At 39.0% G+C, this 26,111-nt stretch overlaps 1 protein-coding gene across 4 annotated transcripts in view; it reads right to left on the minus strand.

Annotated features, from left to right (window-relative positions):
* MGC80765 (protein) overlaps positions 1-26,111 on the minus strand; it is a 136,659-nt gene that overhangs the window by 17,313 nt on the left and 93,235 nt on the right. For 2 of the 4 annotated variants that reach the window (XM_018248265.2, XM_041583114.1), the window contains one exon: positions 5,260-5,477. In XM_018248265.2, the coding sequence (XP_018103754.1) occupies positions 5,260-5,477 (218 nt within the window). 4 annotated transcript variants of the gene reach the window in all.

Raw genomic sequence — 26,111 nt, forward strand, 5'->3', positions numbered from 1 at the left:
TTTTTTATTAACATGTGGGAACCCTGGCAACCAAATTTCTTTTTTACTGTGTGGTGGTGGGTGGACCTGTGGGGTGGGGAAGGCGGACCTGTAGGTGGGGCTTGCGGTGGGTGCAGCCCAGGGGGCCCAGGAAATTTTGTCGTATGGGGCCCTGCGATTTCTGATGGCGGTCCTGCCTATACCTCCTGGGCCCCCTGGGCTGCACTGCAGCCAAAGGGTCTGCTTCCTCTGCAGTCACGCCCCTGACTGTAAAGTACTGTACTTCCAATACATTAAAAATCTTCTACAATAAGAGTTAATAAACCAGGGCAAAGGTTGACTTCAGTTCTACATATCCCCATGACCCTTCACACCTTTTTTTATTATATATAAGTATCATGTGGTGTTTATACAAATGGCCTGTAAATATCACTGTGCTCATACTTATACTGTGCATACTTCCTGGTAGCTTAAAAGTGAAAGCTTACTGTTGTGTAAGGCCTGCATGAGCCTGTTAATAAAGCACTGTTATACTCTAGTCATCCTCGGCTACCAAAACATAACATATCACATAATCAGATAATACAGTTATATAAGTCACCCGCATTTGGCCTTCACAATTCCTTATTAAAACCTCAAACCCTGCATGTAATGAAAAATTTGTCAGGAAAATGTAAGAAGAAAGAAAAACTATGGGCACAACACAAGCCAAGGAATGTGCCTGGTGGAGAAGCAGATGGTTGGAATTAAAAAAATATTCTTTGGAGGAAATGGAATCGTTAACAGGACCTGGTTTTGAGATAGAGCATGGAAGGCCCTTAACAGAAAAGCAATGTATGATAACCTGCGCAAGTAATACACAGGTATTGCATTCATGTTTGATTGGAAAAATCACTATGGGTTACTAGATCTGGTCAAATTGTTTTTGTAACCCTATGGGGCAGATCTACCAAAGGGTGAAGTGACTGTCACCCATCTGCATCGACATTGCAAATTTACTAACAGGTGTAGAGCGCTCACTAGCAAAATAGACCATCGCTAGCTCCATTTCACGCCCTGTCGCCAGTTGAATTTTCGCTCAGACGAACGATCACTACTCCTCAAATTCACTAAAGTGCGAATTTTCCATTACATTACGCCTTTCTCCAGAGTTTCCTCCGCCACCTTAGACCTGGCGAACTGATAAACTGAAGCTTCATCCTCCGCAATCTTATGTCTTATGTATGCAGAAAAGTCATGCAAAAAAACTCATATTTTAAAGTGGGATTGTCTTTAAAAGTTGTAACTATTAAAACATTTAGTTTTAACCTTTTTTTAACCATTTGAGGGGCATGCCACATTTGTTTTAGGGTGGGCTCATGTCTAGGGCATTAGAGGATCTATTTTGTCTTTATTTTGCTTCCTTGGACATTTTTAATAAGTGGCCACTTCAAGCATTTGCACTAACATCTCTAATAAAGACATATATGTGACCTATATGTACCCGCACTATTCAAATTGACCTAAGCGTTAGTTTATTAACGAAGTTTCGCTAGGCAGAAATGAACATTAGCCAAAGTTTGCTAGGAAATGCCTGCGCTGACCAATGAACGCTTGCGAAACTTTGCCAGCGTTTGGCTGCAGAGACGCAACTCCGCATTTTAGTGCATTAGCGTAGTAGTAGCGAATTTGGCTACCCTAATACACTGGCGAAGTGGCACGAAGTGTGGTGAAGCCTTCACAGGTGAAAATTTGCCCTTTAGTGAATTTGCCCCTATAAATGATAGTGATAGGAAAAAAAATCACAGTTTTGATCATCTGGACGCAGTCTACAGCATATTTTCTTTCCTTTTCATTCATTTTATTCTCTTAAATTAGGGGTGCAAAACTTCCCACCCTGTCACCCCCCTACTAACCAAGACACTGGTATTCTATACAGACACATTTCGAATTGGACAACAGCACTTGAACTCCAACAATCCAATGATATGGTGTAATCCAGACCAAAGTCACAATATCTCCCAATAGGGCATCACGTTTCATTGTGTTCATATTAGTAACACTAAGTAATGGGGGAAAATCACCGGAATTTATTTCTGAGGCTATAATTCTTCTCAGACCTCTTGTGCTGTTAGAGTGTGAAAGGCTCTGTCATTAAAGTGCAATAAAACATAAATTATATTACACAATCCTGCTCTTGTTAATGATCTGTCTCGCTGCATTGAGAAACAGCTCTTCTTTATATGAACATTGAACTGTTCATTCAGTTTCCTTAAAGGGGAACTAAACACCCCTCCCAAATGTGAAAGTTGATGAGAGTGCTCTCCTCTGCACTTGCAATCTTTATTTCTTTTCATCTACACAAATGGTTTTCAAGAAATGGTCTCCTGGCCAAAGCATTAGGTGACTGATGTAGGAGAAATCTCCTGATACTCCTCTGCTTAGTTCTCACTCCTTGTCAACTCATCCAACTTGACGAGGAATGAGAGAACTGAACAGAGAAACATAAGGAGATACTTCTTGCACCGGTCACTTATGTAACGTGCAACTTGCGTGGCAGCATGGGTCATGAAGTTGGGTGCAGATGGGATGACATGTGAGTGAGTGTATTGATATTGGTATGTCATGTCTTGGCATCCATGTTCTGGCACCCTTTTTGCCTTGAATCCCCTGTTTTTGAATTATAAAATGAAAGGCACTTAGGGTTGATATATGGCCTGCAGGCAGCTGCATTAAGCACCATTCATTAAAGCTTGTGAAGAAATGTGCTTTTTGCTAGGGTTGCCACCTTTTCTGGGGCTGGAAAACAGACAGGAGGGTGGGTAGATGATGTCAGAGGCAGGGGCAGGACTGGTGACATTGGGGGCAGAGCAGTGAAGTTGGGGGCGGGACTGGTGATGACGGGGGACTGATGATGTGGCAATCAGTGATTGGCTGATCGCCATGTTATTATTGTTTCACCCAGACAGCCCTTCCAAATACCAGGCTGAAATCAGGACAGGTGGCAACCCTACTCTTTTCATTTCCATATAGCTGCCACTTAGTCCATCCTGCCTCCTTTTCTGAATCAAGCGCAGTTGCACCTATTGATGCAGGGGTTACCTCTGGGCTAGGTTTGCCACCTGGCCAATATTTTCCTGGCCTAGCCTGTGAAATACCAGCCAGGGCCCGGGGCCAGCATCTATCTGCCTATTACTGCATTCATGCTGCCTCCTAGCTGACTCTCTGGATACCTGAGGATGTAGAAGTCCTGCCCTCATTTGAATTATAGGCACACCCATTTTACATAATAGTTCCGCCCCTTTTTGGTCCACCCCCACCCACCTGCATATCATTATGGTCAACAAAAAGGTGGCAACCCTACCCAGGGCCCTATATAGTAGATAGTAGTAATAGGTGCAGTGCACTTTTGGCTAAAGTATTGAGAGCAAACATCACTCTAGCAGTAAACACTGGAAATGACTCCCACCTGACTTGGGAAATGGTCAGAGCAATTGAGTCCAATTACAGTGAAGTGCGACCATTATTATGTCATTTTTTTATGCATCAGGGGCAATTCCGTCAGACGCAGCGCCCCCTTATAATCGCATCAGTGCAGTAATTCTGGGGAAAAATGCAGCATTGTCAGAAAAAAATTGCTCTCAAATTTGCAATTTCCTCTCTGCACTTGTCATAAATACAGCCACCTAAATGTGCCCAGGTACAGTAAACTATAGTAACCAATAATCTGGCTGCATTTACTGTTCACCATTGGTTGCCATGGGTTACTGCACCTGTGCAAACTTAGGGCCTGCTACTACACCTGGGAGTTCAGTTCTAATGTTTCTAATGTAGTGACCCAAAGCTGTTATTGACCAGAAATTTGTGCTGCATTTCCTGGCCTTCTGCCTCTCCGAAGTTTTTTAATTTTGCCTTACCCTTGTCTGAACCGTTGCTCCTGTCCTCGCTCCTCACCAGCAGTAAGGGTTCAGGGCACCAGCAGTAATGTAACTACACGGTGCGGGGATCCAGGTTCAGCTGGGACCCCCCCTAAGGTTGTCACCTGGATAGCCCGGTTTTCAGAAGGGCTGCCCAGGTCAAGACAGTCTGCCCAACTTCCCAAATAAGGTCACCCGGACAGGATCTCCCTTGATTGACATGTAGATCCACCAATCACTGATTGCTGTATCATAGCGCTGCACTTGTGATGTTGCTCGCTCCACCCACAAAGGCACTTGCCCGCCCCTCTGGCATTATGGCCCTGCCCTCTGCCTGGATCGTGGAAAGGTGGCAACCCTAGACCCCTTCCCCCAGAAGCAATCTTCACTGAGGATTCATGTGAATGCGAACCACTGGCAGGCCTGAGGGGATCCGATTTCTAGTGCAACAGTGAAAACTGGGACTAGTATGGTTATTTCTGCTTCACTAAGCATTGAGCTCACACACAAACACGGGCACACATTCATGCTAGGTTGCATCAGCCAGTGAATGCACACAATCTTTTACTCCCTTCTTTCCTGTTACACTTGGAATCTGCAATACTTCCTGTCAGGTGATCTCTGAGGGAGTACACAGAACGTTACAAAATGGCGCCTCAAAGGAAGATGTTAAAAAGACAGCAATTGCTGATATATATATTCTGTACATATATACTGTATTTATGTCATTTTGGTACAATTTTTTAGGTCACCGATTAGGATATAAATGATCTGCTGCCTTTTACAGAAAATGGAAAAAAGGTGATGGCTGCAAATAGCAATGACATTTAAAAATCAGGGCCTTATTTTAAAGAGGGGTTCCAATTTGGAGATGTATACAGTTTTTCTTGTGAACTTTCTAAATTCACTTTCTCTAAGTAAAAAAACCCATAAAGCTGGCTATCCATGGCCAGATCGTCTTATTTCGCGGGGGGAACCACATCAGGGGCAATTATATTGCTTGAGTTCCTGGCCAGTTATCAGATCATATAGGGGCAGCACTGAGGCCTGGGGGAAGGGGAGCAGGACATTTGGCATAACAATTTCAATCTTCCAACCAGCCTCCAGTGCAGATGTGGCCTGAGTAACATGCCACTCTTAGAATCTTGCTGCCCTAGGCCATCCCACAAATCGCAGGTAGAATTGATGGCTCCAAACTGAATCGTCCACCTGACATGGCCCACTATTTAAGGGCATTTTCCACTTTGCTGGCTTGATCTTGGTCTATACATATTCCAATAAGATGTTAATTTACACAAGGATGGACAATAAGAAAAGGAATGTCACCTCATATAACCAGAATAAAGAAATATATGTTATAATAAGATGATAGCTCAGCTCTTACCTTGATCCATTGATTTGACTAGGGTTACATTCCATCTTGATGGTGACCCTAGATGGAGGCTGTGAGAGCCAGTCTTGTTGAGGCACACGTGGACTCATTTTCGAGGTTTGCCCATAGTCACTAGAGGAAGATGCGGTCATCTCCGTTTTAGTAAGATGTGGCGTTCCGTAGGTGCACTCAAACAATGACTGATCTTCACTCACCACTGAAAGCGCTTCCTGCAAAAATGGGAAATACTCAGTATTACTCTTAATGAAGAAACCCTAAAACTTAAACTACATATATAATCTTTAAGGGTCCATGAAGTCCAATAATAGAGTCTTTCAACAGTTTTATGTTATCAGGCTGAACACATGAACTTTATTTAATGGGCTATTTTTGGGTCCTGTTTACGTTTAAATTTAGAATATTGTAATTATATATTGGCTATAGCAATGTTAACTGTACACATCTTATTGGTTGCCACTGGGTTGCCAGTGCCTAGATAGATTTGTTTGTTCTTTATTAGAGACCCCAAGGGACTTTTTATTTTATTCTTGCATATAGCCTTATCCATTTTCAGGGTCAGACTGGAGCAATGGGGGCCCACTCGGTTTCAAACTTCTGGGGCCCCCAGCATTCATGCACGAATGTTGCATGGCACATCATCTTATTTTGGAGGGCCAGTTGATCGGGGGAGCAGGTCTGGGCCAGCAGGGGGCCCATGAGGGCCAAGGCCCAGTCCGACCCTGTCCATTTCCCATATAGTGTGTGCTGTCTGCTGCTGTAGATCAGCATTGTCCATTATTTTACATTTACGTTGTTTATCATTGAGGTCTAGATTTTGGCCTTTCTATATCATATTTGAACAGTAATGATCGATAGTGATGGGCAAATTTGACACGTTTTGCTTCACCGAAACAGCGAAAATTTGGCAACAAAATATTCTATGGGCAGCATTTTTGAAGCAAAACTTGGTGAATAATTTCGCTCATCAGTAATAATCAATCAATCACATAAGTACCGGAATTCCCAGTTAGGCTAGTGGCTATTTTAAAATATACTTAGAAACCCACATGGTACCTTGCAAGCCACTGCTTGGACCCTAATGGCAGTTTGCTCACACTGGGGTCTGTGCACCATTGCTCTACAGCATAATGTGGCACAATACACAAACAATTTTTTTGGGGTGGTATCTAGTGTCTCGTCATCTCTCATGGGTAAGCACAAGCATTTTGTAGCCTCTCTTCATCAAGTGTAATACATCTGATAATTGAACTCTAAACAACCCCTTAAATATGTGAGTTAGAGTCCTGCAGCGGGTCGGGTACCCACGGGCTACCCGCAAAAACCTGCAGTACCCTGCGGGTTGCTGGTAGAGGTTCCGGATGCGGTTAAAGACGCGTATCGGCGGGTCGCGGGTCAGGCCACGGGTCTTCTCAATAGCGATATTTACTCCTTTTTTCTGATCACGTCTAATTCCGATGATGTCACTTCCAGTTTACAATGACAGCACTTCCTGATTCTTGATGGTCAGCGGGTCCAGGTTGCGGATAAGGTACTTGCGGGTCGGATTGGGTAGTGGTTCCAAGTGGCTAAGAATGCGGGTTGCGGGTCCTGGTTGCGGATTGCAGGTTGCGGGTACTGGTCGGTTACAGGTCCCAAAAAATGGACCCGTGCAGGACTCTAATGTGATTGTTTAGCCTTCAATAAATTGATTCAGTTGGGAATGTAAGAACAGGTGCATGGTACTCTGCAAGCCATCACTTTCAGCCAAAAGCCAATTTACTCATACTGGAGTCTATGGGGATGAGTTACACCATTACCCCAAAGCAGAATACACAGAGGAAGAAGATCTGCTTTTAGTAAAGAGCAACTATAACCTTCTGTGTTTGTGGCTAGACTGTAGACTTTCACTTGTCATATATTGTGTCCTTGAGATAATGAATGCAATGCCTATAGTGGATAATAATGCTTGCAGGTGGGGAGGCAGCTTGAGACCAAGAGATCCCTGTGGGTTCAGATCTGCTGATGTATCTCCTGACTCATCCAAACACCAGTCCAGCTGCTCAGGGCTGGCTACAGGCCAATGAAACTGCTCTGAGGTGATCATGATGAAAATATTAGGAACAAAAGAGCAGGGAGTGGAATAATCCAAGGGCCATGACCAGTTTAGGAGCAAAAAAAATATAAAATTGTATAATGGGAGATTAAAAAGGGTGCATGTAAATAAGTAAGGTGGTAACTGAGTGTGGCGGGACGAATTCTAGAGGGATAACAAATAAGTCCTACCCAGGAGATCAAAATACTTTAGGTCTAATCCACCACCATTGTTAAATGCTCCTATTGCTAATATTCTGTATATATTTCCATATACCTTTGAGTGCAGAAAAGGTGGACACTGCCATTTCCGTTTTAGAAAGAGTTGCAAACTTTCAGCACAGTCACTGTCATTCTCAGTATGTACAGTACATAGTCCAAAGCACTTTACAGGTGATGATCAACCACATAGGAACGCATTTTATAAGGTCAGTATGTTTTATGGGGAAACCAGAGGACCCAGAAGAAAACCAAGCAGCCATGGGAAGAACATACAGAATCCATGCACCCAGTCTATGGTTGATAATCAACATCCCAATAAACACTAAATAAACCCTATATATAATTGGTGGAATTGACAAGTAGAGAAATAGTTACATGCCCAGGTGTAGGACACACATGCATATATGCAAACACACACGTATTTAAAGGTATCCTGTCATCGGAAAACATGTTTTTTTCAAAATGCATCAGTTAATAGTGCTATTCCAGAAGAATTCTGCACTGAAATCCATTTCTCAAAAGAGCAAACTGATTTTTTTTATATTCAATTTTAAAATCTGACATGGGTCTAGACATTTTGTCAATTTCCCAGCTCCCCCCAGTCATGTGACTTGTGCCTGCACTTTAGGAGAGAAATGCTTTCTGGCAGGCTGCTGTTTTTCCTTCTCAATGTAACTGTATGGGTCTCAGTGGGACATGGGTTTTTACTATTGAGTGTGGTTCTTAGATCTACCAGGCAGCTGTTATCTTGTGTTAGGGAGCTGTTATCTGGTCACCTTTCCATTGTTCTTTTCTTTGGCTGCTGGGGGGGAGGGGGTGATATCACTCCAACTTGCAGTACAGCAGTAAAGAGTGATTGAAGTTTATCAGAGCACAAGTCACATGACTTGGGGCAGTTGACAATATGTCTAGCCCCATGTCAGATTTCAAAATTGAATATAAAAAAAATCTGTTTGCTCTTGTGAGAAATGGATTTCAGTGCAGAATTCTGCGGGAGCAGCAAAATTAACTGATTCATTTTGAAAAACATTTTTTTCCCATGATAGTATCCCTTTAAGTTAAGCAAATATGTTGACTATCTTAAGATTTAAGATAAAACGGACACGTTACATAGGGACTGGGGGGCTTGCTCTGTCTAATATTTGCCTGTTTCGTCAGAACACTTACAATTACACCACATCCCATATTTGCAGTTTCTATTACTTAATTTCTTGTAGATTTCATTTGTATGGGAAACAAATGTAGTATTGCAGTAAGAAGAGCAAACTTAGCAATACCGGTAAGCTCTTCTTTGTAGAAATAGTAAATATTTGTCATAAACCTCAAAACATTGCAAAACACACTTTTAATAGGCTCATGCTGATGAAAGAGTTTTAAAAATACCTTTTCACCTAAATAATTAATTCCAATTACAGGATCTTTATAAATGAATATCCCACATAAATAGAAGGCTAAATTATTCCCATAAGCCTGCTCCTTGCCTGGATTGCTCCCTCCCTGGATTTTGTTTTCTTTAAAAAACTGCTTCTCTTCTTGTCCCTCTTGCAAGCTACCTACCTTGATTCTTACACGGAATCATGTGCACCTCAGCTAAAGTTTTAGTCAAAGCGCACACAGTTCTGTGTAAGAAGTGATCAAGGCTCTCAGCTTGTAAGAATAGCATCATCTTTATTTTTTTATCGTTATTTTTCCCTATTTCCCTTGTTTCCAGACCAGTTTGTTTCCTCTTTTAAGAAGCCACTTCTAAAGCAATTAAAGCCAATGTAATCTAAACCGAAGCATTCTGATTTCCTGAGTACCATATAAACATCCTGAAGCTGCATACAAGGAAAAGATAAGCAACCTTTCCACTGATGGAAAAGGGTTAAAAAATAAACCCTGAAATAATGAATTTTGCAGACTGTGTCATACAGTAGGTTAATGCATACTGTGCTCATTGTTCTGAGTGTTTACATGTGTTAACAATGGCTCATTTTAGCTTCTGATTTGGAATATGTCCAAGTGGTAGCTCACTCCAGTTTTCTTCCTTTAAAAGGACAATTATTATAAAGACAATTATTATAAAGTAGACAAAATAAATTAATTATGATTTTTTCAAATACATGTTTTTTTTCTGTATCGATTACATAGAGTACATAGTGCTTGAGGTCTTAGAATCTGCACCAAAACATCTTTATATTAAGAATACATATTTAAAAAAAAAAGTCTAAGAATTATTCCAGAGTTCTTGTGTATCTCTTCCATTGTATTAAAATGCTCAATAAACCTGATGATGTGGCCTCACATGGCAGCCATTCAAGCACAGGAGACACAGTAGATATCAGATAAGTTCAGAAGAAGCCCATTGTATACTAAAGAGCTTATCTGTTATCTGCTGTTTATCCTGTACCTTGTCTCCTTTTCGAGCTTTGAATGGCTGCCCCCATGGCTACACAGCAGCTTGTTTATATAAACTATAGTAGTACTTATCTGTTATCTACTGTGTATCCTGTGCTTGAATGGCTGCCCCATGGCTACACAGCAGCTTGTTTATATAAACTATAGTAGTACTTATCTGTTATCTACTGTATATCCTGTGCTTGAATGGCCGCCCCCATGGCTACACAGTAGCTTGTTTATATAAACTATAGTAGTACTTATCTGTTATCTACTGTGTACCCTCTGCTTGAATGGCTGCCCCCATGGCTACACAGCAGCTTGTTTATATAAACTATAGTAGTACTTATCTGTTATCTACTGTGTATCCTGTGCTTGAATGGCTGCCTCCATGGCTACACAGCAGCTTGTTTATATAAACTATAGTAGAGTTTCTGAATCAATCACACCCTCTTTACTTGTGCACAGCAACAGTACATTATATTTTATTACTTTAAAAAATTTTCTTTTTTTAGTGTTACTGTTCCTTTAAGCAATGAAGAGCAAAATTAGAGAAAGATCCATTATCTGGATAAAGCATTCCGTATAACAGATCCATATACTGTATAGATCATGCATACAGGTGTTCAACTATCCTTATTAGATCCATGTTTGTATTGTAAGCTGAATATATTTAACTTATTGAAAAAAAAACTATTTTCCTATCATTAACCTTATATTTCCACTTAATCAATACCATATTGGCCGGCCTGGGTTACAATATTTGCTTTTTCTGTGCTAGAAGATTCAGTTCAGTCATTATTATTATTTTCAATGTGCAGGAATGTTACAATTCTTCCAAAGCACTTCAGGCGCATTATTCAACAGTCTGTAACCTAAACGCATCCAATCGCTTAACTGTGGCAAGAGAAGGGGATCAAAAAAAATCTTTTGCTAGTGATTCAGTTGTTAATGTAAAAAACAAAGATGAACAATTCTCTTTACAACGGAAAGATAATGAATTTTCCTTATGACAAGTCTCAATGGGTACAGCCATCTCCTTTATTGCAGCAGAATTCAGTAAAAGAGGTTCATCGAGAATCATTTAGGCAACAAAAACATATATTTCGGATTCAATGGTTTTAAAAAAAATTCAGGTTCTAGAAATAGCACAAAAAAAGATTAACATCATTAAAAAGAATCTTGCGGAACCATTTTAATTTTATGTAAAAAATTAAAAATAAAGTTGAGATTTTCTTTTTAAATATTCTCTTTCTAACTTTGTATCTTATGTAGTGATGGGCGAATTTATTCGGCAGGCGCGAATTCGCGGCAAATTCACGGTTTTTTGGAAGCCGGAGTCCAAAAAACGGATGCCGGTGTCCAAAAAACGGACGCCGGAGTCCAAAAAACGGACGCCGGCGTACAAAAAACAGACGCCGAAGTACAAAAAATGGACGCCGGCGTCAAAAACGAGACGCCGGCGCAGTTTTGCGAATTTTTCACTGAAGCGAAACGCCCCAAATTCGCCCATCACTAATCTTATGCAATATGTTGTTAGTCTTTTGTGCATAAAATGTATAGTTCTTTATTGTGCATTTAAAAAAAATAAAATACAGTATATTGAACAGATATTTCCATTATAAATAATCATTTCTTTAACTATCTTTAGTTAAATAAAAATATTCAAATTTGATAATGTTGTACTGAGATGTATCTCTAATAAACACTGGTGTAACCACCTCAGTGCTTTAGGTTCCCACGGAAGTTTGTGGTTGAAAATGTTTCTATATGATTTTGATAATCCAGTTGAATGTTTTCTCTCAATTATCTGTCAGTAGCTGAAACCTACACAAAGGGGCAGATTTATCAAGGGTCGAATTTCGAGGTGATGCCAGTTTTTTTTTAAACTCCCATCAACTCAAAATTGAATAAAAATGACCAACCAAAATGTATTAAAAAAAAAACAACATTTTTAACTTCGTGTGAATAGGCTGTATTTGATCTTTCAAATCTAATTTGCATTGTATTTTCAAAAAAAAACCCATAGAATTTTCAAAGTCCACCAATTGATTCCAAATAGTTTCTAGGAGGTCCCCATAAATTAAAACAGCAATTCGGCAGGTTTTAGATGGCGAATGGTCGAAGTAGAAGTTTTAAAAAGACAGTACATGATAAATTTTGATATTAGAATTTTTGAATTTTTTTGAAATTCGAATCGAATTTGGACTATTCCCTAATTGAAGTACACAAAAAATAGCTCGAAATTCTAATTTTTTTTACTTTGAATTTTCACTTCGACCCTTGATAAATCTGCCCCTAAAATTAGCTGGAAATTAGAATTTAAAAATTTGGTTTTTCAATTCGACCCTTGATAAATCTGCCCCAAAATGTAGCGTTATTTTTATATAAGCATATACAAACTAGGAAAAGCATCATAGAAAACACAAATTTTATTACGCCCCTCACATTTAAGGGCAGGTTTATCAAGGGTGAAATTTCAAGTTTATGTGAGTAGGATCGACCCGCAAACTCAAATCAAATTCAAAACTAATTTGATCTAATTTGATTCGAGTTTTTGCAAATAAAAAAAAAATAGATTTTTAAAAGTCCACCAAACAACTCCAAATTGATTGTAGGAGGTCCCCCATAGGCTAAAACACAAATTCTGCAGGTTTTAGATAGCGAATAGTCCAATTTGAATGCTTAAAGGTACGATACATTTTGAAATTCGAATTTTGATTTTTTTTAAACTCGAATAGAATTTGGACTATTCCCTAGTCGAATTACATTAAAATAAACTAGAAGTTTGAATTTAAAAATTTGAATTTTCAATTCGAATTTAAAATTTCTAATTTTAAATTCGACCCTTAGTGGAAGAGCAGAATAACAGTCTATCACTGGTTATTGGAATCTCTATATGGAATTTTTGTGGAAAATTTTATTTTTGTCCTTTGATGCCCCCATGTGACATAGGGAAGACTTAAAAAAAGGAGACTTGACAAAAAAAAGTGACCAGATCTTGCTTTAAATCTTTATAAAACCATTAGTTTTAAAGGAGGATTTTTCTTTGATTTTTTACTGCTTGTGTGCACAGGTATTCGTTATCCGGAAACCCATTATCCAGAAAGCTCCGAATTACGTAATGGCTGTCTCCCATAGACTCCATTGTAATGAAATGATCCAAATTTTTAAAAAGAATTTCCTTTTTCTCTGTAATAATAAAACAGTCGCTTGTATTTGATCCCAACTAAGATATAATTAATCCTTATTGGAAGCAAAACCAGCCTATTGGGTTTATTTAATGTTTAAATGATTTTCTAGTAGACTTAAGGTTTGAAGATCCAAATTACAGAAAGATCTTTTATCCGGAAAACCCCAGGTCCCAAGCATTCTGGATAACAGGTCCCATACCTGTATTTTTTAATTCATATTAAACATGGAGGAGGGCATTACATTTAATAGTAGACTAAGACATGGCCTTCCCTCCAAAAGGGGAGTGACAATTAATCTCAATAATTAAAAATTTGGACAATTGACTGAAAATCCTGTGAAAACATATTTATTGAAATACATGATCTAATTTATAGACGTAATTGCCATATTATCCGTACCTAAAGCAACTGACTGGAGTGAGGAAGAATAAATAGACCAATTGCAGTGCAACATGCATTGCTGTGAATTTTCCTTTAAACGGGGACAAAATATATATCAGAGTTACATTACACCTACTTCCTAACAAAGAGAAGAAAAAAAAGGACAACACATTGTATGCAGCCTTAGGGTTGAAAGAAAAGGCACAACTTACTTTACTATACTCCTCGTAGGTTGGGATGAATGCCATGTGTTGCATGTTTCCTGATCCTTTAAAATCCAAATTCTCATCCTTTTCTTTCTTATGCTTTGGATGTAGTTTGGCATCAATAGTTACATTGATATGTAAAAAAAACCCCAGACTGCCTTAATCTCTATTACACCCAGCGAGAAATCAATCCACTTCCTTGGGAGCAGGTTCCCGTGGATCGTTTTCGGCACCTCCAGGTCACAAGATTAATCAAATGACGTGGTCCAGTATTTTAATAATATTTACACAAATGTAATTATTTTGAAGAGAACGCAAGACCAGATCCAGGTCTTTACACTGTGCTGGCAAAAGAGAGAAGAGCTTCCATGCCTCCCTGAGTTGTGTAACTACTGTCTGACAAGGATATTGTGAAACTCCAAGTGTACAACTTGTAGTGATTGATGTTTAAGCACCAGGAACTAGCAGTTTCTTTAATCTGGAAGGCAGCATCTCCAATTCCTGTTTTGTTTCCCCTTCCATCACACTACAATATGCAGCACGGTCAAACAAACCATTCATAAAATACCCACTTGGACAACTGTTTTTTTATATATATATCTTCTTATTTATATCTTTCATTAAACAATCAGATTTGTTTACATTTTTAAATGTAGGAAAAGAAAATGCCTACCAATGTATAATGTGCTCTACAGTTTAATTATAGTTAATGATAAAGTTAGCCAACCCTACTTTCCTAGAATGCCCTTTACAAAACCTTGTTGTCTATTGTAGAAATTATTAATAAATGCAATGCAGATTATGCCTTAAAAGAGAAGTAAAGGTCTTTCTACTTGGGGGTGCCAAAAGTTAGGCACCCCCAAGTGATCGCATTTACTTGCCTGAAACCTCGGGCCTGTGCTCCTATTAGAAAAAAACTGCACCAGCCCGGGATTCTTCCAGCGAGCACCACAGAGCGATTGGCTTTTGGCTAGGCATGGGAGAATTTTTAGCCTTTGCATCAAAAAATTTTCTTTTGATGCCTATAGACTTTAATTTCGATAGCAACGAATTTTTGGCAAAAAAAAAACGGGTCAAATTCGCTCAAGCCTACTTCCTTTTTCTTCTGGGTGAACATATGCAGTAGAGTGAAAAGACGAACTATAACGAAAAAGCCGTCTATTTCATTCTACAGCGCATGAGTCTGCCCTGGGAAATTTGAAAAAAGAAGAAGCAGGAAGACTATCGCTCCGTGGTGCTCGCTGGAAGAACCTCGGGCCGGTGCAGCTTTCTCCTAATAGGTGCACAGGCCCGGGGTTTCATGTAAGTAAATGTGATCACTTAGTTGTGCCTAACTTTTGGCACCACCGAATAAAAAGACCTTTCCTTCTCCTTTAAATACTGGAGACCATTCAGCACACACCAAAGTCACCAAATCCAAGAAGAAGCCTGGCTAGAATGCAGACAACCACAAAAGAACCCAGACCTTTTATTACACAGAGCTGCCTTATAGGTATGAACCCTTTTTTGCTCCATAACAGTTTCCAGTCAAAATTTGCTAATTTGCGAGTGTGCCCTAGAATTCCAGGTTTGTTTCAGCATCAAGAATAAACAAAGAAATCATTATCATCCTCCCCTTGCCTGGCACGTCAACCAACGGAATTGGACCCAGATCTGGATAATTTCTGGCTTAAATCAGCTGGGAGAAAGGATATCTAGATGGTTCGATATTGATGAATAAGTGGCAGACACATTGAAAAGAAATTGGCAACATGGGATAGTTTTTTCCTATGAGGAACAGTTGTAGCAAAGTGGAAAGGAGCTTCTCTAGCAAAATAGGGCAATATATTTGCTATTCCACAGCTAAAAGTGCCTTAACTGCAATGTAATCAGTGTCGGACTGGGCTGGTGTGATGCCCTAGCCCTCATGAGCCCAGACCCGCTCCACAGAGCCTGACCTCCTCCCCCTCAGCTTCTGACCTCTGTCCCCACTGCTTGCATAAAGATGACGCATGTGAAGTAGGGGAGCGGGGCTTGCGACTGGGGAGGGGGGACCTTGGGGGGTGCAGGGGCCCTGACCCCCCCAGTCTGATCCTGAATGTAATTTTGCCTTCCCTTTGTATCCAATGTACATTGGAAAAATTTTGCAGTTTTGGCAACTTTTATACAAATCAAAACGATACAGCTATCACTAGTGCCATACACCAAGCCTGTGCCCACACAGCAGGATTTGTCTTTATGTTTGCCTTTTTTGCTTTTATTGCCTTTAAAGGAGCAACAACAAAATTAAACATCTAGCCCCACATGTAATAAAAGGAACTAAGTTTGCCCAGGAGCAGTAACCAGTAGCAACCAATAAGACGTTTGCTTTTAAACATGTGACCAGGAAATCCTACCTGCTGATTGGTTGCTATAGGTTACTGCCTCTGGGCAAACTTAGTGCCTTTAATTACATAACCCCATTATTGTGCACTCTTGAATACTGTAAAATGGTTACGTCAAAATACCAAAACATTTTATAATTATATTTTACCAAAAGTAAATTCATTCACCACTGTATGTATATATATATATATTTATTTTATTCCCCCCCCCATATATTTTCTTTAAATGCCTTTTATTTCGATGGCAGCACAATACAGGTATAGGATCCCTTATCTGGAAACCCATTATCCAGACAGCTCCAGATTATGGGAATGCCGTCTCCCATAGACTCCATTTTAATCAATTAATTCAGATTTTTAAAAACAATTTCCTTTTTCTCTGTAATAATAAAACAGTACCTTGTACTTGATCTCAACTAAGATATGTGAAGAGTTGGTGCACTCTGCTGGATCCAAAAATATTTAGATACACTAACCAAGTGTCAAATACTCCAAATGAGAAAGTAAATGGCTATAAGGGGAAAATCTCACAGCTCAGTTCCATTCTGAGGGTGCAAATATGAAATCATTTGAGTTTCCCAAAAAATCAAGGAAACAAAGTACAAAAACATTTATTAGGACATGAAAGACAATTCAGCCTGATGTGTTTTGTGTGAAATGGGACACTTACTCATAGGTCCAACAAAGATACACAGTAGTTAAATCTTATTGGGTTTAATTAACATTTATATAATTAGTTTATCCATATTACAGAAAGACCCCTTATCTACAGGCCCGGATTTGTGGCAAGGCCACAAAGGCCCAGTCCAGCAGAATTTACTTGGCGGCAAGCCGCCCAGCTGAATTTTAATTAGTTACCAGCACTGGTGACATCAGGAGATTTGGAAGCTCTCCCGCAGTCCCAGTACTCTGGACACGACGCGGGTCAGGATGTACACACGTACAGGAAGAGGAAGTAGCAGGGGACAGAGGTGCGACGAGTTGTGCCTAGTGATGGGCGAATTTGCGCCGTTTCGCTTTGCCGGAAAATTTACGAATTTCGCAAAATGGCAAAAAATTTGTGAAACAGCGCCGGCGTCTCGTTTTTGACTGCGGAGAATTTTTTTGGGGATGAATTTTCGCTGGCGTTTCACGAATTCATTCGCTGGCGGCGAATCGCGCAAATTCACTGCGAATTCGTGCATCGCGAATAAATTCGCCCATCGCTAGTTGTGCCGGATTGGGGGCGCCAGATTTGTAAATCCAGACCTGCTTATCTAGAATACCTTAGGTCCCAAGCATTCTGGATAACAGGTCCCAGGTACTATTTATTACAACACACTGAAGACTGAAGTAAGAATTTTCAGTTCCCACTGAAATTTTCTTTCTGTTTCGTATTTTTGTTTTTCTTTTAAATTGTGGCCAACTGAAATAAAGAGTCTCCCTGTTTGGCCTCCATAAAAAAAAATCATAAATCCACTTTTCCGCTAATATTTTACATTAAAGAAATAGTATTGGCATTGAGTTTAAGACTCAAATCTTGAATTTGCATTCGAAGAAAAAGACAAGTTGGCCATTGATGTAGAGCAAACTTTTTGTTTATTGTATCAAAAGTGAACGACCATATGTGGTTTCAATTAAGTAAATAAGAAGGGGAAAAACAGACTCAAACAAGACTCAGTGGTCTTTTTAATCCTGGATTCAGACTGCATGGAAAATGTCCTGAATAATTATTTTGGGTATGAAAGCGTTCTCTTGTACTGTACTCTGTTTCTTCGACCTATGGGCAAAGGTATGACAAATAACATGTCATGTTACCCTAGAGTTGACTAAGAACAATTCACACTCTATAAACTACAGATATAGGGGATAACAAGCTTCCAAGGGTACATGATCACATATTATAATTGTTTCTTTTTTGTGTGTCCAAGTGCGAAGAACTTGCGGTTTTGCACTTGAACTACTTGCATTCAATCAGGACGTCTCTTTTAAAGCGTTTTTTCAGAGCATGTTGTACCAAATGTTGAGAATGAACTTCAACAAGAGGAGCAACTAAAGTGTATGCATCACAAATGGAGCTAACCTTGTATATCTGAACTTGTTTTAATAATAAACACAATTTTCTATAAACACATTTTAGAAGCAAACTTATTGGAGCCTTTTTTCTGCAACTGCTATTTTTTTGTTCATTCTGAATTATTTTCTGTCAGGCAAACTTTACACTAAATCTAAATTCCAAGTTATAATGAATATCCTCTAAAGATTGCAGTCTCTACTCCTTCATTTATTTTTTCTATTTTTTTTATTTACACCATGTAGTAATATTATATTTTCTGAGCTCAATACTTCTCAATAACACATCGGGGCAGATTTATCAAGGGTCGAATTTCGAATTCTAATCTCAAGGTTTTTTATGGACAAAACTAGGGATGCGCCGAATCAACTATTTTGTATTCGGCCGAACCTCCAAAGATTTGGCCGAATACCGAACCAAATTTGAATCCTAATTTGCATATGCAAATTAGAGGTGGGAAGGGGAAAACTCTTTTTACTTTCTTGTTTTGTGACAAAAAGTCACGCGATTTCCTTCCCCATCCCTAATTTGCATGTGCAAATTAGGATTCGGATTCGGTTTGGCCTGGCAGAAGGATTCGGCCAAATCCGAATCCTGCTGAAAAGGGCAGAATCCCGAAACGAATCCTGGATTCAGTGCATTCCTAGACAAAACTATCAAATTTGACTACAGAGTTATCCAAATTTTGAAATTAGATGTTCGAGATTTATCATACTCTGGTCTTCGAATTCAACTATTCACCACCTAAAACTTGCCGAATTTCTGTCTAAGTCAATGGGATAGGTCCAGGGATCAATTTGGTGATGTTTGCAGTCTTCCTGACTTTCTATTTCGAGGTTTTCACCTGAGTTGAGAAAGTTATATTTTTATAATAAATTTTGATTTGTCGAATTTCGAGTTCATGGGAGTTTATGGAAGTTTCAAAGAACTCCCATGAATTTGAAATTCGAACCTTGCTAAATCTGCCTTATTAGTAATTAAAGGTGTTTTATCACAAGGATAATTATTTGGTTCTGTGGGTGATTCCAGGCTGTTCAAATCATTGGGGGGGGGGGATCAAACAGGAACAAAAACACAATTATTTAAAAATCAAAAAGCCTTTATTGTGCACTTTGGACATTACAATGTTTAAGGCCATACCTCACTATTTATCAAATCAATGGGGGCGTGATACCATGAGTTTTGTTGCCTGCATATGGAGCTATTAATCATTATGGATGCGAAAGCTTAAAACAATACCAGGCCTTTACATCACTATGAAATTGGTTGCTAAATAACAATATGATCTCTTATCATCTCCAAAAAAATCCAAAACAATCTGTACAATCCTCTTTATTTTGCTTTCTTTAAGATTTTGATATTTGATAGTGAACCTCTTCACACCTTACAGCATATAGGGGGTTATTTATCAAGGTCGGAATTAGTATTTCTTAAGTTAGAAATCCGAGCAACTCTGATTGCCCGAATGGACCTTACTTATAAAGAAAAAAGCCCGAAAAAATAGGGTCGGACAAACTTCGGCGCTTTCCCCGAAAACTCAGAATTGTTCATGGTTTCTGCGGAAAAAACTCATAGAAAAATCATAGTTTTCAGTGTTTTTTACGCAGAAACCACAAACTCATCGGATATCGGTACGGACATCGGCACAGACACTAGGACCTTCCCTATTGACTTCTACAGGACCTTGAGAGCTTTTAGATGCCAGGGTTTTGGATTCTGAGTTTTTAGACCATCGGACTAATCTCAAAAAATTCGTAGTTTTTTTTTTCTCCGAAAACCACAAATTATTCGAGGTTCGGATACTCGGACCTTGATAAATAACCCCCATAATGTGGCAGTGCTCTAACCTTACCAACCTTTGGAAAAACTTTAGGAGGACCAATTTTATGCATGTCTCCTACAAAAAATGCACTTGAATATGTTTAATACCTTGGTGGGTAAACCAGTGCCCCACAATACTAACTCAGAACAAAGATTTATGAATTACATTCTAAAGGCTGCTAGACTATCCATTACTAAGTGGCAGAAAGACCCTAACCAACCCACCAGCTTCAGAAGTAGTCTATCTAGAGTGGAAGATATGAGGAATACATTTCTGCCACATTTTGAGAAAATTTGACCTTTACACCTAAAGAAAAAGCAACATTTACAAGTAAGCCCTTTAGGTAGAAACTCCAGAGATTCACACAGTGTAATTTTACCTTTTATACTAAAATGAGGTTTCTGTTGACTTTCCTATTGCGCCTTTTACTTTCATTTCTACTTGTTAATTCATTTGAGATGTTTATGATGATTATGTTTATGATGATGTTTATTATGTTGAGATCTGCTTGTTGTAGTCATCCTGACTGATTGTGGATTGGCTAAATTGTCTGCTAATGAAATTGACCTGTGTGAGCCCAGCTTTAGCTCATGCCTTTTTAGTAGTGATGGGCGAATTTATTCGCCAGGCACGAATTCGCGGCGAATTTGCGCGATTCGCCACCAGCGAATAAATTCGCGAAACGCCCACTAAAATTCGCCGTCCAAAATTCGCCTGCGTCCAAAAAATTTTTTGCCGGCGCAAAAAACGGGCGCCGGCGTCAAAAACGAGACGCCAGCGCTGTTTCACGAATTTTTCAGCGAAGCGAAACTGCGCAAATTCACCCATCACTACTTTTTAGAATTGCTGCCAACACACTGTAATACTAAGTGCCCTTTTCAAAGTGCCGTTCTTTATTTATTCCTTTTACTCAGTGTCGGACTGGCCCCTTCTCTAGATATTTCCAATCGTGGGGAAAAAAAATTTTCCGGCGATGCGCAGCGCCGCCAGCGCATACACGCTGAACGGCGCTGTTGCGCATGCGCGCCGAACGGCGCTCTTGCGCATGCGCGCCGAACGGCGCTCTTGCTCATACGCGCCAAGCGGCGGTGTTGCTGGCCCGACGCATCTTAGTAGGGGTGCAGGGGGCCGGAGGGGGGCCCCTGGACAGCAGTCCCGGTGGGCCCCGGGCCCCCCAGTCCGACCCTGCTTTTACTTGGCTGTATAGATAAGGATGGAGAGAAATTGAGGGGTTGGGTGTGGACTTTCCGCTTTACCTTCATCCCAGACAGAGTCCAAGATCACTAAAGTTGCACAATGATCAGTTTGAAGTTTAGCCTTTGGCAAAAGCTTGGAACAAAGCCAACGAAGACTCTCTCATTTTATACAATATAATAACGTAGTTAACAAGCAAAATGCGTCAGTCTTCGAAGCGCAAGATAAGAGCTAGATAGATATTTGCCCATTGAAAAAAATAATAGAACATCTATTGTTTTATTCTGAATTAATGATATTCTTAATTGAATTAAAAATTAAATATAAAAATAAAATATACAACATAATATAATAGTAATCATTAATTGTCTGTGTTGTAATTGATTTGTTTTGTAAAAGCCCATCTATCTGTGCCAAGCATAGAAAATTTGAACAGCTTGACATGTGCCTTAATTCCAGCAGCTTTTCATCTCTTCCCCTCACTCCAACATGTTTCCTTCCATGGTGAATGCACCATTAAAAAAATGGAAAACAACAACAAACTGGAAATAAATTCTAAAAATGAAAAAAATAGAATGAAAAAAATATTTTATAATAACATTTTTGTAGAATGATGTTTTTGTATATTTTATATGTTTTATATTTGTGCAATACATGTTTTCCTTTCGGCCCTTGATTAAAAATGTCTGTCTGTTTATCAATGTATCGATACTAAGCATAGAATTAAAAAACAAATTGGATTAACTTGGCGTGTATTACAGCAGCTTGTCAGCTCTTCCTTTCTCTCCTACATTTACCCTTCCAGTTTGTGGCTGTACCATTATAAAAAAAACAAAAAATGAAAATAAATTCAAAAGTAAATTCTAAGAATAAACTAAATTAAAACGCAATAATCCAGAAATCCGGTTTGTGGATATATCATTAAAAAAAAAGAAAATAAATGTAAAAGTAAATGATGAAAATAAACTAAATTAAAAGACAAAAAGCCAGAAATCCAGTTTATGGATGTATCATTAAAAAAATGAAAATAAATTCAAAAGTAAATGATTAAAATAAACTAAATTAAAACACAAAAATCCAGAAATCTAGATTGTGGACATATCATTAAAAAAAAGAAAATAAATGTAAAGTAAATTATGAAAATAAACTAAATTAAAAGACAAATATCCAGAAATCCAGTTTATGGATGTATCATTAAAAAAAAATGAAAATAAATTCAAAAGTAAATTATAAAAATAAACTAAATTAACACAAAAAAATCGAGAAATCCAGTTTGCGGATGTATCATTTAAAGCAAAAATTTTTTTAAATTAAGTAAATTCAATTAAAATATGAAATTAATCACATGAAAATAATTTAGAATGATTTTTTTTTTGTATTTCGTTTATAGTGTATAGTACAACAACAAAAGAAACGTTTTCATTGTGACCATTAATTAAAAATGTCTGTCTGTCTATCTATACTAGTCAAAGAATTCAAAAAAATTTAGATTAACTTGGCGTGCGCCTTCACGTCAGCTCTTCCTTTCACTCCTACGTTTACACTTACATATGTTAAAGAAATTCAGTTTGTGAATGCACCATTAAAATAAAACACACACACCAATTGTCATTGTGCGATTGTTCCCCTGAACAAAGCCTATTAGTTGCATACCATTTCCATATCTCCCAAACCACATCCACCTTCCCAAAGAATCAACAGGAAAACAAAGTGCAAACTCAGAATAACTATTTCCACAGAACAATGCCCCCGGCTTGTATTGCCAAGGGATTTGATGAATATAGGAAGGAGCTACTTAAGGAGCAGCACTGAGGAATGTTTTGGAGGGGCATGATAGGTTATATAGACAGAAGCAAGTTGCTAAAGGTTATCGCTTGAGTTCTTACTCTTGACCCAGCAGTTTCTGTTGAGAAAACAAAAATGGCCTTGTCTATTCCAAATGCACAATTGTTGGAGTCGATTTCACTAAACCATATATGTTACAGTCAGTTTTTTAGTATTATGGACCTACTTGATTACATTAAACCTTTGCTGTTTCTTCTGTTTATTAAACCTGAATGATATGAATGACCAGTCTGTCTATGGAAGAGTGACGTATTAGGTAAGCACTCGCACACCCTTTTTCTTAAAGGGATACTGTCATGGGAAAACATGTTTTTTTCAAAACACATCAGTTAATAGTGCTGGTCCAGCAGAATTCTGCACTGTAATCCATTTTTCAAAAAAGCAAACATATTTTTTATGTTCAATTTTGAAATCTTACATGGGGCTTGACATATTGTCAGTTTCCCAGCTGCCCCCAGTCATGTGAGTTGTGCTCTGATAAACTTCAGTCATTCTTTACAGTACTGCAAGTTTGAGTAATATCACCCCCCCAGCAGCCTAACAACAGAACAATGCGAAGGTAACCAGATAACAGCTCCCTAACACAAGATAACTTCTCCCTGGTAGATCTAAGAACAACACTCAATAGTAAAAGCCAAGTCCCACTGAGACACATTCAGTTACATTAAGTAGGAGAAATAACAGCCTGCCAAAAGTAGTTCCATCCTAAAGTCCAGGCACAAGTCACATGACTGGGGGCAGCTGGGAAACTGACAATATGTCTAGCCCCATGTCAGATTTCAAAAATTGAATATATAAAATCTGTTTGCTCTTTTGAGAATTGGCTTTCAGTGCAGAATTCTGCTGGAGCAGCACAATTAAAATGCGTTTTGAAAAAACATGTTTTCCCATGACAGTATTCTTTTAAGGTAATACAGATGAGTCTGGTGCCTAGTGTTTGGAGGATACGCCAACCTCCCAATCCAATGGAGAAAAGAACACACCAGCACACAAGAAGTTATGTGCCGGGGTGTTATTTTCTATGTAAGAGTGACAGAATGGGTCAAGCTCATACTCATACACATACGGAATCCTGAAAGGAAGTAGTTTTTTTTTCCATTGCTTAAAAAGATATTCCTATTCATTGAATCATGGTCTACAAACATCTAGAACATGTGTATATGACAAGCTTAACAAAGAAAACACTACTGGCACACTGCCCCCACCATGATTAATGCTGCCACAAGTGCCAAAGATGATTACAGCCGCATCCCCATGATCCACCCCACGATATTTTATCCTTGTGTCTCGGTGGGCCATTCGACCCCTGCCCCTAACCAAAATGCTTCCCTCATGAGTGCAAAAGGGGCGCACTCTTGCGCTTCTGTCTGGTTCAAAAATAACCCCTTTATACCATATAATATAAAGAGAACATTCTCATTGGTTCTTAAAGGAGAAGGAAAGTCTTCTTCCACTTGGGGGTGCCAAATGTTAGGCACCCCCAAGTGATTGTATTTACTTACCTGAAACCCAGAGTCGGTGCTCCTATCAGCAGAAAACTGCATGGCCCAGGGTTATTCCAGTGAGCACCACAAAGCGATCCCCTTCTGGCTTTTTCTGTCTTCTCGCTGCTGCGCATGCACAGTAGAACGAAAAGCTGAACTTTGACTAAAAAAGTCGTCTATTTCGATCTACTGCACATGCGTCTGTCCCAGGAAATTTGCATAAAGAAGAAGCCAGAAAAGAATTGCTACGTGGTGCTCGCAGGAAGAACCCCGGGCCAGAAAATGCAATGAGAGTCTTTGGACATAAGTACCTTTAATTGATGGTATCAAAGTCATTCACTTTTGTGTGACCGCAACTGCAGCTGAAATAGTAAATGAGCCCTAGAATTAGTTTTACGTTTTTTGTACAGGTACTGTATCACTTAAAGGGATACTGTCATGGGAAATTTTTTTTTCCCAAAACGCATCAGTTAATAGTGCTGCTCCAGCAGAATTCTGCACTGAAATCCATTTCTCAAAAGAGCAAACAGATTTTTTTATATTCAATTTTGAAATCTGACATGGGGCTAGACATTTTGTCAATTTCCCAGCTGCCCCTGGTCATGTGACTTGTGCCTGCAGTTCAGGAGAGAAATGCTTTCTGGCAGGCTGCTGTTTTTCCTTCTCAATGTAACTGAATGTGTCTCAGACATAGGTTTTTACTATTGTGTGTTGTTCTTAGATCTACCAGGCAGCTGTTATCTTGTGTTAGGGAGCTGCTATCTGGTTAACTTCCCATTGTTCTTTTGTTTGGCTGCTGGGGGGGGGGAAAGGGAGGGGGTGATATCACTGCAACTTGCAGTACAGCAGTTAAGAGTGATTGAAGTTTATCAGAGCACAAGTCACATGACTTGGGGCAGCTGGAAAATAGACAATGTCTAGCCCCATGTCAGATTTCAAAATTGAATATAAAAAAATCTGTTTGCTCTTTTGAGAAATGGATTTCAGTGCAGCATTCTACTGGAGCAGCTCTATTAACTGATACATTTTGAAAAAAATTTTTTCCCCATGACAGTATCCCTTTAAATGCTCCAGTTTTATAGGAACTTAGGGTCATGCTAATAAACTATCTTATGGTTGAGAAAAGGCACAAACAATCTTTCCATGTGGTAATGTCTCCCAGTCCCATACATTTTTCACACCTTCAGTATTAGATTTTGGAAGACAGAACTAGACAATCAATGAAGGACTGAGATCCAGAATGCCCAAGTGGTTTATAGAGACAAGCAGATGGGTTTATTCATTAAGTAACAAATTAATAACTTGGGAAAAAAATAAAAAAATCACCATCTCTCCAAGCCGAATAACAACAAATGTTCTGCAAGGAACCCGGCCCTTCCTGAGTCTGCCCATAAGTTCATCTATCTTGGAGGAAGTATGTGTGGCACTCTAATGCTTTGCTTGTTCGCAAGGAAATAAACTACAGTATATTTTGTTGCAAATATTTCCATCACTCTCAGCTTGCTTAACAGGGAGCCCTAATGAATTATCGGTTTATGTTCCATTTGCAAACCAGAAGCAAAGAAACCAGGCTTCTGTATTAGTATTAAAGAGTTAGGATACACTTACAGTCCTGTTGAATTGTGTTTAGTAC

This window comes from Xenopus laevis, chromosome 2S, assembly GCF_017654675.1.
Source record: "Xenopus laevis strain J_2021 chromosome 2S, Xenopus_laevis_v10.1, whole genome shotgun sequence".
Classification (NCBI taxonomy): Eukaryota; Metazoa; Chordata; class Amphibia; order Anura; family Pipidae; genus Xenopus; species Xenopus laevis.